The 13,919-nt window shown below is 48.9% G+C and overlaps 1 protein-coding gene across 1 annotated transcript in view; it reads left to right on the top strand.

Annotated features, from left to right (window-relative positions):
* The window catches only part of OGFOD3 (2-oxoglutarate and iron dependent oxygenase domain containing 3), a gene marked incomplete at its 5' end in the record, with an annotated part of 140,384 nt that overhangs the window by 42,031 nt on the left and 84,434 nt on the right, over window positions 1-13,919 (top strand). The window contains 2 exons of the mRNA XM_082271483.1: window positions 6,033-6,075; window positions 11,505-11,569. Coding sequence (XP_082127609.1) covers window positions 6,033-6,075; window positions 11,505-11,569 — 108 coding nt within the window. The remainder of the gene's footprint in view (window positions 1-6,032; window positions 6,076-11,504; window positions 11,570-13,919) is intronic.

Here is a 13,919-nt window from a genome sequence, read left to right as displayed (position 1 = left end):
ACACTGTTATACAAGCTGAACACTCACTACTTTACATTGTAGCAAAGCCTCATTTCTTCAGTGTTGTCACATGAAAAAGATAGAATAAAATGTGAGGGGTGTACTTACTTTTGTCAGATACTCTATATGTATATACATGGCCATACAGCTAAAGAGACCCTGTCACCAACCTACCAAATCTGCAGGCGAAACTATAGGAGTTTATCCTTCTCATTAATTACTTTAAAGTGCTTGAAATGTCACTTTAAACTTGACTTGAATAGACTGCTCCAGGAAGGGTTTGTTCCATAGCACAGCAAACCCCCCCTTCACTGCCCCCTCCGCATCGCTCCCTCTGCAGAGCTCCCTCCGCACCGGCCCCCTTTGCACCGCTTCCTCCGCTTTGTCCTCTCTGTACCGCCCCCTCCACACAGCTTCCTCTGCACTACCCCCTCCGCACAGCTTCCTTCGCACAACCCCTTCTGCATTGCCCCCCTCCACACAGCATCCTCTACACTGCCCCCTTCACACTGCCCCCTCCGCACCGCCCGCTCTGCACAACTTCCTTTGCACCGCCCGCTCCGCACAACTTCCTTCGCACCGCCCCCTCCGCACAGCTTCCTCCGCACTGCCCCCTACGCACAGCTTCCTCCGCACCCCCCCTCCACACAGCTTCCTCCGCACTGTTCCTCTCTGCACCGCTTCCTCCGCACCACCCCCTCCGCACAGCTTCCTCCGCACCGCCCCCTCTGCACAGTTTCCTCCGCACCGCCCCCTCTGCACAGCTTCCTTTGCACCGCCCCTCTCAGCATCACCCCCACCACACAGCTTCCTTGGCACCACCAATGAGCACACAGCGGTTGGGGGAGAAGGTGGGGAATATCCACCACTGAGCGCACAGTGGTTAGAGGAGAGGGTGGGGCATGTCACCCAATGAGTACTCTGTGGTTGGAGGAGAAGGCAGGGAATGTCCCCCACTGAGCACACAGTGGTGGGAGGAAAAGACGGGAAATGTCCACCAATGAGCACACAGTGGTTGGAGGAGAAGGGGGGAAATGTCCACCAATGAGCACACAGTGGTTAGAGGAGAAGGTGGGGAATGTCCACCAATGAGCACACAGTGGTTGGAGGAGAAGGCGGGGAATGTCCACCAATGAGCACACAGTGGTTGGAGGAGAAGGGGGAAATGTCCACCAATGAGCACACAGTGGTTGGATGAGAAGGCGGGGAATGTCCACCAATGAGCACACAGTGGTTGGTTGAGAAGGTGGGAAATGTCCACCAATAAGCACACAGTGGTTGGAGGAGAAGGCGAGGAATGTCCACCAATGAGCACACAGTGGTTGGAGGAGAAGGCGGGGAATGTCCACCAATGAGCACACAGTGGTTGGAGGAGAAGGCGGGGAATGTCCACCAATGAGCACACAGTGGTTGGAGGAGAAGGCGGGGAATGTCCACCAATGAGCACACAGTGGTTGGAGGAGAAGGCGGGGAATGTCCACCAATGAGCACACAGTGGTTGGAGGAGAAGGCGGGGAATGTCCACCAATGAGCACACAGTGGTTGGAGGAGAAGGCGGGGAATGTCCACCAATGAGCACACAGTGGTTGGAGGAGAAAGCAGGGAATGTCCACCATTGAGCACACAGTGGTTGGAGGAGAAGGCGGAAAATGTCCACCAATGAGCACACAGTGGTTGAAGGAGAAAGCGGGGAATGTCCACCATTGAGCACACGGTGGTTGGAGGAGAAGGCGGGGAATGTCCACCATTGAGCACACGGTGGTTGGAGGAGAAGGCGGGAAATGTCCACTGATGAGCACACAGAGGTTGGAGGATAAAGCGGGGAATGCCCACCAATGAGCACACAGTGGTTGGATGAGAATGCGGGGAACGTCCTTGCATGGCCTAGTCAGAGCCCAGACTTAAACCCCATTGAAAATCTGTGGAATGATTGAAGACTGCAGTCCACAAACGCTCACCATCAAATGTAACAGAACCTGAGCAGTTCTGCAAAGAAGAGCGGGCACAAAGTTTAGATGTGCAAAATTAGTAGAGAAAAAGAGACTAAAGGCTGGAATTACAGCAAAACAGGGCCCAACAAAATACTGACACAAGGGGGGATCCTTTTTCCAACTCAGTAAATCTGATTTTTCTGACGTTGGCGTTCTATCTTTCACTTGGATATATAATATAAGTTACAGCTGGATAAAACAAAAACTGTGTCGGTCTTCATTTCAGGCTGCAAAGCAACAAAATGGGGTTATTTTATAGGGTGAGGGTTCTTTTCTATACCCGCTGTAACTATGGGGGTGCTTGCCTTTTCCCATAATTCTTTCTTGTTGGACACATGAAGTAATTGAGACACCATGGGGGCATTGTGTTTGCTCAGTGGGCCGAATGACCCCCATCCTGACACGGAGGGACAGAGCCGAGTGCAGCTTGTGAAATAAATATCAATTCAAACCAAATACAGTTTAAGGATTCATCCGGCAGGCAGGTCTTGTCATCCGTGACAATGCTTTCTGGTTAATCCGCTTTGAATGCTCGACACGTCAGGCAAGGCTGCTCATCTAAACGGTGAGATACCTAAACTAACATCATTTGTATGAAAGATTGGGGGAGGTGCCGCATTCAGACAGAGGGGGCGATCTTGTACCGGGAGTAATCCTCGCAATGGAAATAGCCGAACATTTTCAAACACAAGAACTAAGCTCTGAGTGCGGAATTCCATCCAGATATAAAAGACGGTAATTTATGTATATTCGCCATAAAATAAAAGATCCACTGTAAGGCCGGCCATACGCGGTTCAAATCTCGCACAGTTTTTGCTGAACCAGCTGAGATTCGAACTGTGTATGGGCAGGATGAATCAACTTGCTCACAGCCGGCCTGCCGGATTCTCTTTCCATTATCGATAGACCCGTTATAGACCCTGCGATAACCACAAGCGATATTCACTGGCTTCCGCCGGGAGCAGACAATTGCTCGGAAAGAGGGATCCCCGTCAGCACTTTTTTTCTTAAAGCGAAGTTCTGGCCTATTTTTTAACTTTACTGATTCCTGGAGTGCTCCCTAAGCTCATGAACAATTGGGCAGTTTTAATTTTTTTCGAGGGTCCCTTACCCTATTTTCAGGGCATTTTTGATTGTACTTCCTCCTTCTCCCTCCTCTGCGGCCGCGTCCGCGGACGTCACTTCCGCCTTTGCATTGCGTCCTGGGAGCTGTTTGTCATCACTCCCAGGAGGCAATGGGCAGCGATGTGGGCGGCCGGCCACGCCTCCTATGGAAACCCGTACTATGCCGATCGCATAGTACAGCGCATGCACAAGATTGCCCTTTGCATTCTGGGTAGCCAGAATGAACTGGAATTAGGTAGAAGGACACAGCAGATTACACTGCAGCTTCAGATGCCCACATCCAAGATGGCTGCGCTCAGACAGTGTTTTTAAAAGTAAGATTTTGACTAAAATCCAATACTGTACAACTTGTAAGTATGAGAATAGCGGTTCTGTAAAGGGCGATGAATTAGTATTATAGGGGTATTTTTCGTTAAAAAATGTATTTGAGGCCGGAACTCCGCTTTAAGTCCCGGGGTGTCATGAAACACACATTTGAAAATTTAACACCCGATGCAAAAAAAAAGTGCACACACAAAAAGTGAGCATGAAAAAGTTTACATGGTCCTCCGAAGAGGAAGGACCCTTGCCCTAATCCCCCGGAGCACAAGGCTCCTGACAGGGACTGGGGTACTCACTGGCCGAAACCAGGTGGACCCTGTTCTATGGGAGATCTTCCAAAACAGACCAACCCCAAGTACTATGTGGGGTTCCCCCAAAGGGAGACCCCTTAAGACAGGGAGGACCAGACCAAAAGGCTACATACCCCCCCTCCTAAAACTTTCATGGCAGGCCCGAGGACCCACACCCTACTAATCGATAGTAAGTGCACAATGCAGTGACAAAAACACATAAAAAGAAAGGAAGAAGAAAGTGGAGAAGTGCAAAGTACCAAAGTGAAAATCCATGGCAGGCCCTTCGGCCAGGAATAAAAAATTCCTCTGGTCCTAGCCAAAAGGCCCGACCCTAGAGACATGTGAGAAAAAAGCGTGATGGTGCAGTGGCCTTGGTGCCAATAAACTCATAATGAACCCTAAACACTGTGAATGTTACAGAACCCCTGGACTGCCACCCCAGGGGCACATACACCATGGGCTTCTTTCACAGCCCAGCCCTCAGCCAGACAAATGCAGCCTCATCCCCACCAGGAGGAGGCGCCAGAACTTAGACAACTTAGGGAGAGCCTTGTCTGCAACTGGGGACGAGCCATGTGCACAAGTCCAGATTCCACCTAAGAGGAAAGAGGCCCTCCCACCGCCATCACTATTCCTTACCAATTACATGAGAAGGAATACTCACCAGCACCCCCCACCCAACAGGAAGCACTGGCATTCTCCCTCCCAAAAACTGGTAAGAACAGATACTACACTCGATCTTAGCCGAGACAGCATTGACTGCGTTGATGGGGGAATCGTGCAAATTTCTTTTCTGCAACCTCCTGTGTTCACAATGCAGCAGGGCAGCCTCTTGGCATTGGACCTGGAAGCTACTGTAGTAGCAGTGAAGTAGCTGTGTCTAAACGTTGATTTCCAGCTTCGAAAGGCATTGGCCAGGTGTGGAGAACATTTATCAGAGAAGCAGCCAAGAGGCCCATGGGAACTCTGGAGGAGCTGCAGAGATCCACAGCTTAGGTGGGAGAATCTGTCCACAGGACAACTATTAGTCGTGCGCTCCACAAATCTGCCCTTTATGGAAGAGTGAGAAGAAGAAAGCCATTGGTGGAAGAAAGCCATAAGAAGTCCTGTTTGCAGTTTGGGAGAAGCCATGTGGGGGAGGAGCAAACATGTGGGGGGAGGAGCTCTGCTCAGATGAGACCAAAACTCAACTTTCTGGTCTATGTGTGGGGGAAAACTAACACTGCACATCACCCTGAACACACCATCCCCACTGTGAAACATGGTGGTGGCAGCATCAAGGTGTGGGGATGCTTTTCTTCAGCAGAGACAGGGAAGCTGGTCAGAGTTGATGGGAAGATGGATGGAGCCAAATACAGGGCAATCTTAGAAGAAAAGACTTGAGACTGGGGCGGAGGTTCTCCTTCCAGCAGGACAACGACCCGAAACATCCAGCCAGAGCTACAATGGAATGGTTTCATGTGTTAGAATGGCCCAGTCACAGTCCAGACCTAAATCACATTGAGAATCTGTGGCAAGACTTGAAAATTGCTGTTCACAGACGCTCTCCATCCAATCTGACAGAGATGAGATATTCTGCAAAGAAGAATGGGCAGAAATGTCCTCTCTAGATGTGCAAAGCTGGTAGAGACATCCCCAAAAAGACTTGCAGCTGTAATTGCAGGGAAAGGCGCTTCTACAAAGTATTGACTCCGGGGGGTGAATACAAATGCAGCCACACTTTTCACAGATTTATTTGTATCATTTATCATTTTCCTTCCACTTCACAATTATGGCCACTTTGTGTCGGTCTATCACATAAAATCCCAATAAAATACATTTACATTTCTGGGTGTAACATGACAAAATGTGGGAAATTTCAAGGGGTGTGAATACTTTTTCAAGGCACTTTACCTGTAAAAAATATCCATACCTGGAGTTCTTCTTTAATGGTCCTCTGAGCTACTTTCTGTAATTGAGACCTTTAACTTTTTGAGTTAATATAAAAGATTCTTCTAGCGGTTCTTTGGCCACTTTCTGAATTTTAGAAAGTTTGTTGTGAGAGCGGAGGGAGCCCAGTCTGTCCCATCCACCCCAAAATCCTACAAACCCCTCACAATTCTCCATTCTGCTCTCCAGCCTCCCACCACCCAGCCGGGTGTCTTGTAGCTCCTGCTAAAACCGCAGAGCGTGTTTGATCCTCCACTCCTTCTATACACAAACCGCTTGGCACGTTAGCTGCTGAATCCCAGCTCTGTCCAGCCGCTGTCTGTTTCCCATTTCACCCTCTGAGATCTGATTTCTGTCTCTGTTATTCTTCCAGGATCGCTGAAGCCGGCTTCTCTCTCGGAGGATCTGACGGAGGGGTGAGTGTGGAGCATCAGAAGAATCCGATGATTCCTGAGCCGCTCGTCTGGAAGCCGCTAATCCTTTTAGATGTGAAATGTGTGAGCGGCACGGATTTGTCCCAGAAGTTATTTTTCCTAATCTCTGCCTCTAGTTGGAGGAATTACAGATTGATCATTGAGATTGGTTCAAATCAATACTTCGGGGGTCTCCTTGCCACGCTTATTAACCACTTCCTTACCGCCGGACGCCATATGATGTTCTGGGCTTTAAGCGGGGATATCGGGGTGACGGGTGCAGCTGCCGGCATCATTCAGATATTTTTTTTTAGCCGGCGATTCCCTGCACAGTAAATGCGAATACTCAATTAAATATATAACCCATGTGGGGGTTCACACTTACATATGGTTAGGCCAGACTGACGGGTGTGACGCTGCCATGAGGTGGAGGCACCAAAGTCTGACCCGGGAGCTGAAGGGGCCAGGATATGCAGCAGCCAAATGGGGGCCAGGCGAGAAGATGGGGTGAAGATGGGGTGGTCATTAATTGGTTTCTATGAAGCTGGCTGAAATAAAATGTATATATGTATATCAAAATATTGCGGTATATACTGTATCACTGTAATGATAACAGAAAGGAATATAGTTGTATATAAGTATATAGCAGCACAAACATCTGGAGACCGTTGAGAAAAGGGCAATGCCCAAAGGTTGCACAAATATATGTAGATATGAATCAAGTGAAAAGAATAGCGAGGGAAGTGACGAAGTTCCCTGCTTGTGAAAAAGAAGTCCATGTGTTGAAGGGTATAAGAATGAACCACCATTATGTGCCAACAAAAAAAAAAGTATGTGCCATATAGAGTTGAAGGACACCTGTAGTGCAGCAAACTTTGTTTCTCACCTGAGAGCGCATTCTGAATGCATACAAGACCGGTCCCTAACGCCATGGACTTCTTTATCACTTCTTTGGCTTTTCATTCCCACTACCTGAGCATCTCACACTGTGGCCCCGGAGCTGTCATCATTCCCACTACCTGAGCATCTCACACTGTGGCCCCGTAGCTGTCATCATTCCCACTACCTGAGCGTCTCATGCTGTGGCCCCGGAGCTGTCATCATTCCCACTACCTGAGTGTCTCACACTGTGGCCCCGGAGCTGTCATCATTCCCACTACCTGAGCATCTCACACTGTGGCCCCGGAGCTGTCATCATTCCCACTACCTGAGTGTCTCACACTGTGGCCCCAGAGCTGTCATCATTCCCTCACGCTGTGGCCCCGTAGCTGTCATCATTCCCACTACCTGAGCATCTCACACTGTGGCCCCGGAGCTGTCATCATTCCCACTACCTGAGCGTCTCATGCTGTGGCCCCCGGAGCTGTCATCATTCCCACTACCTGGGCGTCTCATGCTGTGGCCCCGGAGCTGTCATCATTCCCACTACCGGAGCATCTCACACTGTGGCCCCGGAGCTGTCATCATTCCCACTACCTGAGCATCTCACGCTGTGGCCCCAGAGCTGTCATCATTCCCTCACGCTGTGGCCCCGTAGCTGTCATCATTCCCACTACCTGAGCATCTCATGCTGTGGCCCTGGAGCTGTCATCATTCCCACTACCTGGGCGTCTAACGCTGTGGCCCTGGAGCTGTCATCATTCCCACTACCTGAGCATCTCATGCTGTGGCCCCGGAGCTGTCATCATTACCACTACCTGGGCGTCTAACGCTGTGGCCCTGGAGCTGTCATCATTCCCACTACCTGAGCATCTCACGCTGTGGTCCCAGAGCTGTCATCATTCCCTCACGCTGTGGCCCCGTAGGGGTCATCATTCCCACTACCTGAGCATCTCACGCTGTGGCCCGGAGCTGTCATCATTCCCTCACGCTGTGGCCCCGTAGGGGTCATCATTCCCACTACCTGAGCATCTCACGCTGTGGCCCGGAGCTGTCATCATTCCCACTACCTGAGCATCTCATGCTGTGGCCCCGGAGCTGTCATCATTACCACTACCTGAGCATCTCATGCTGTGGCCCCGGAGCTGTCATCATTCCCACTACCTGAGCATCTCATGCTGTGGCCCCAGAGCTGTCATTCCCTCAAGCTGTGGCCCCGGAGCTGTCATTCCCTCACGCTGTGCATTGTCAGCCAATCATAACATTTGCTCAGGCTCCGCTCTTCGGATGGCAAGCAGCCGCCGGGGAAAACAGGAAGGACTGACATTGAAAGGACATTTATTCACCGGTTGGGAAAACATTCACGCAGGGAGAGCGCTGAGCTCTCTATTACAGAGGACGATGGTTTCCTCTTCCACGGAATAAAGCAGCGATTGAAGTGCGGGAGACGTTTTATTGGGCGTCACAGTGGCTGCTTAGAGGATTTAGGTCCGGAGAGGTAAAGAAGTCTTCAATTTCCTGGAAGTCAAATCTAACTGTGAGTTTTATGCGGAGCTCTTTATGGACCATTAGGCCCAAAGTAATCGTTTGAATTGAATATGAAAAGCCCCATAACTCACATATGAATTTCCTTCATACCATAAGAAAAGCCATTCGAGATCACCCGAGGCTCGTAACATGTTAAAGTGGACCTATCATTCATTTTACAAGTCTTCATGAATAAATTCCAAATATGTCGCAATATAAAAGAGTTTTGGGTTTTCTTACAATCTCCGTTTTTTATCATCTTTATCTTGTGCTCCGGTCCAGTGACTTTGTCTAGGCTAAGATGATGTCATCAGTCTGCTGCAGGAAAAAGGAAAAAAATTTTCACAGCTAGGAAAAGGAAGAGCAAGCGGCCGGTCCTTGTGTGATATCTTCAATAAAACTTTATTAGGAGTTCCAGAGGCATCAGTTTTAGGGCCCGGCTGCAAGAAACCAGAAAGGGCCCCCCCCCCTATGGTGGCTGAACACTGGGGGCCCAGTCACAAGTCCCACCCTGCTAGTTCTGCCGCTGGTGTCAGTCGTTTTTTATTTAGTTTTTTACTATTTTTTAGGAGCCGCATTGGGGGGCTTTGGTGAGATTTCGGGGGGTCTAAACAAACCTCTGATGTTCAACCTTTAAACAGAGAAAGGAGACTGAATGAAGTCCTCCTTTACATGTGTGTGTAAAGGCCGGCGTCCCAATACTTTTGGTAATATAGTGTGTAAAGGCAGGCGTCCCAATACTTTTGGTAATATAGTGTGTAAAGGCAGGCGTCCCAATACTTTTGGTAATATAGTGTGTAAAGGCAGGCGTCCCAATACTTTTGGTAATATAGTGTGTAAAGGCAGGCGTCCCAATACTTTTGGTAATATAGTGTGTAAAGGCAGGCGTCCCAATACTTTTGGTAATATAGTGTGTAAAGGCAGGCGTCCCAAAACTTTTGGTAATATAATGTGTATGTAGAAGACTGGTAAGATACCAAATAAATAATCTGGAAATGGGGGGTAATGACCCTAAAATAAACAATGTACGCGTTTTAACGTTATGACAGATTGCTTTTAAAAACGAATTTTCGCTTGCACAAATGTTATCATGAATCCCAAATAATTCCCGTATTTTTATTACCTAATTATATTCAAGGTCATTCATCTACATGTCAGCGTCTCAATTTAGTATTGGCTCCCTGCACTCTCCAGCCCCCCCCCCATCACCCCCCATTCCCCCCATCCCCCTCCAGTTGAGGTTTCGGAGAAGCACCGTCTCGCTACCGTACAGAAAAGGATTTCAGCAGCTGTGAAATCTCCTACTTTAATTTTCCAGTTCCGTCCTCCGATTAGTCAATGGAAATGTTGTCACGCCGAGCACCGGGCAAATTTGGACTTTTTTCCATTTCGGATTTTGCCGTCAAGTGCGCGGCGTCTCCCTGCCAGTCCTCTCCGCCGGCGTTTTCCATTCGCCACGGTGAGATCGCAATTGCTGTTTTGTTTCAATTAGAGACCTGGGCTGCAAAATTATATTCAGCTTAATTGGAAATGACAACGCCAGCGGCCGATGAAATATTCCAAATGACTTTCCCATCGGAGACGGATTGCGAAGGCGCGTTTAACGAGCGCCAATTATTTTCAGAAGACCTTGCAATGGAAATGGCAGATTTGTGGTTTAAATTAAACCTTTTAGGAGTAGAAATGTGAAGGTCACATGACACGCTCTGCCGAAACTGGGATTACTAAAGGAGAACTCCGCTTTCCCTGAAGAAACATTGACTCTTACACAATCCTTTTCATTGCAATAAAAACGCCCTATAGGGCCAAAGGTTGGTGGGCCGATGTCATTACATCTACCTACCGTATACATGGCCAGAAATATGTGCACCCTCCTCCAAATGATTGAATTCAGGGTCTCCAGTGAAGGGAACTGTTACTATGCCATAGAAAGACATTAAAGGGTAACTCCACTTTCATGGGGAAAAAACTAGCAAATAAAGAAAAAACAATATAGCGTATACAATGGTGACACAAATCATATTGTAATTGAATGTTATTAAAAATTCCCTTTCCTTTTCAATCTGCAGCTGCTGTAATTTTCTGAAAATACAATATGGCCGCCTGGAGCTGTTCTGTACACAGAATGTATACTGACCACACCCCCAGAAACATCATTTCCTGCTTGTTTGATTGGCTCACCAATTTTCCCAGAAGTCTGCACTAAGATACAAGTCAGATTTTTGGCATCCCCTGCAACACAAAAGTCATTTTTGGGGAGATAATCCCAATAGGAACACGTCTAAAGGGAAGCAGGCCCAGCAGATTTCCTCATTAGAGCCCTGCAGCTGCCACAGCTGATAGATAATTATGAAACCCCTCCCATTAGACCCACTCAGCACAGAGGAACAAACAATGATTTCTTCAGAATAGGAAAAGATAGGAATCTGTAACAAAGTTTGTTATAATCCCTGCAATGTACAGAGATCACCCAGAGGGGAATGTTTTTTTTCTCAACAAAAGTGGAGTTACACTTTAAGGCCCCTTGCACCCTGGGGCAGTACCTCCCTCGCACACCATGGAGGGACAGGTGCAGTGTACAGGACTGCTGCAGGCCGCCTGTCAAAGGCTATGGATGGCTGCGGATGGATGAGGATGAAGGCTGTGCCCTATCGTTGTTTAGGGTCCTGTGTGTTCAGGGTCTCCGTTGAGGAACACAGAAGACCTGGAACATCACCACTGAATGGATAGGGCCCCAAACGCCATTAGCATTCAGCCCCGTCCAGCTACAGCACTGCAACTGAACGCCACAGCGTGCAAAGGACCTTAGGGGTGTATTGATAAAAACAAAATTAGCCTAGCTAATCATTCACTGAAATTGCATGTAAATTTGTTCTGTGAAAATTAGATGAAAAATCGAATATGCTCAGTCTATATTCTCTGCAGATCGAATGTGTGAATGCAGAAAATACTACATTATGGCCACTAGATGGAGCTGAGCTTATTTCCTATGCTAGTCTTCTAACATTTCCTCTGTCATTTTCCAGGCATCAATCTTGGACCTGCACTCCGGAGCTCTGTCAATGGGGAGGAATTTCATAAATATGTATCGGTGAGGACAACTCCCAATCTTTGTATCCTAAACCTTCACAAGTGTGTCCCGTGTGTCCTGCGTGTCCCGTGTGTCCTGCGTGTCCTGTGTGTCCTGCGTGTCCTGCGTGTCCTGCGTGTCCTGCGTGTCCTGCGTGTCCCGTGTGTCCTGCGTGTCCTGCGTGTCCCGTGTGTCCTGTGTGTCCTGCGTGTCCTGCGTGTCCTGTGTGTCCTGCGTGTCCTGCGTGTCCTGTGTGTCCCGTGTGTCCCGTGTGTCCCGTTTGTCCTGTGTGTCCTGCGTGTCCTGCGTGTCCTGTGTGTCCCGTGTGTCCCGTGTGTCCCGTTTGTCCTGTGTGTCCTGCGTGTCCTGCGTGTCCTGTGTGTCCTGCGTGTCCTGCGTGTCCTGCGTGTCCCGTGTGTCCCGTGTGTCCCGTTTGTCCTGTGTGTCCTGCGTGTCCTGCGTGTCCTGCGTGTCCTGTGTGTCCCGTGTGTCCCGTGTGTCCCGTTTGTCCTGTTTGTCCTGTTTGTCCTGCGTGTCCTGTGTGTCCTGCGTGTCCTGCGTGTCCTGCGTGTCCTGTGTGTCCCGTGTGTCCTGTGTGTCCCGTGTGTCCTGCGTGTCCTGTGTGTCCTGCGGCCCGACCTTGTATCATTCTACTTTCAACTTTCACTCTGGTTTTTTTCTGTTTCTGTATTTCATCCCTTCTCCCTATTTACTTTCCATTCCTTTTTATGTTCCCTTTCACTTTTCCCTTTTTTTCACCTTTTAGTTTTTTAGTTTTTTTTTTTTAAATCTCTCTTCCTTCTCGTCTGTCTCTGCTTTCACATTTTACTTTGTCTCTTTCACTTTTCTCTGCTTTTACTTTTTACTTTCTGTCTCTCTCCTTTTACATTTTGCGTTATTTCTCCTTTCACTTTCTCTCTTCTGTCTTTTTACGTTCACTTCTTTCACTTTCCTCTCCTTTTCACTTTCCTCTCTGTTCTCTTTATTCTCCTTTCACTTCCTCTTTTCATTTTATTTTATTCCTTTCACCTTTCTCCATATTTACTTTCTCTTTTCTGTCTCTCTCCCTCTTTTCACTCTTTTCAATTTTCTTACTTTTAAGTTTATTTGTTCTTATTCTCTCTCTTTCTCCCCTTTTTGTTTGTTTTCATTTCTTCTTTCTATCTTCTCTGCTTTCACTTTCTCTCATTTTTAACTTTCTCCTCTTAGGCTCGGTTCACATTTATGCGATGCGGGAACGCTGTGAATTCCCAGCCTGTTCCCGCATCGCACACGCACCCCCGGCAGTTCACACTGCCATATGCGATACGCTGGGGGTGTCAATGTAATCTTAACGACACCCCCAGTTTGATCGCATATCGCAGTGCGATCGTGCAGTTCGCACAGGATGGGATCGCACAAGTGTGAACCGCTGTGCGATCCGATCCTGATGCGGCTGCAAAAATGCCTCCTGTGCGTGTTTGCACCGGGTGCGATGCGAATTTAGCCATACAAACTGTATGGCTAAACTCGCACCGCACAGCTGATCGCATGTAATGTCGGAGCAGTGCGCTCCGACATTACATGCGAACCCGGCACTCGCAGAAGTGTGAACCGGGTCTTATGCTTTTTACTGTCTGTAACTCTTCTTCCACTTTTCCTGTTCTATGGTCTCTGACCCTCTCTGACGTGTGCAGCAATCTTTTATAAGAAATATTGGTGGCCCAATCCTACATGGACGGCGGCCTTCTATCCAGAGACTCTTAGTACTCTTTTTATTTCCTCCCCCTGTATTTTCAGTCCCATTTTTAGGGATCATTAGGCACAGCTCTTCTACTTCCGGATCTCCACTCCTCTACCTCCGGACCTCAGCTCTTTTACCTCCAGACTGCCGCTCCTCTACCTCCAGACTGCCGCTCCTCTACCTCCAGACCTCTGCTCCTCTACCTCCAGACCTCCTCTACCTCCGGACCCCCGCTCCTCTACCTCCAGACCTCCTCTACCTCCAGACCTCCGCTCCTCTACCTCCAGACCTCTGCTCCTCTACCTCCAGACCTCCTCTACCTCCGGACCCCCGCTCCTCTACCTCCAGACCTCCTCTACCTCCAGACCTCCGCTGCTCTACCTCCAGACCTCCTCTACCTCCAGACCTCTGCTCCTCTACCTCCAGACCTCCTCTACCTCCGGACCCCCGCTCCTCTACCTCCAGACCTCCTCTACCTCCAGACCTCCGCTGCTCTACCTCCAGACCTCCTCTACCTCCAGACCTCTGCTCCTCTACCTCCAGACCCCCGCTCCTCTACCTCCAGACCTCTGTTCCTCTACCTCCAGACCCCTGCTCCTCTACCTCCAGACCTTCTCTACTTCGTGACCTCCGTTCCTCTAACTCCAG

Source organism: Pelophylax lessonae, assembly GCF_965119305.1.
Source record: "Pelophylax lessonae genome assembly, chromosome: 11".
Taxonomy (NCBI): domain Eukaryota; kingdom Metazoa; phylum Chordata; class Amphibia; order Anura; family Ranidae; genus Pelophylax; species Pelophylax lessonae.
The sequence above is the reverse complement of the archived record's forward strand: the minus strand, read 5'-3'. Positions and strand labels throughout refer to the sequence as shown.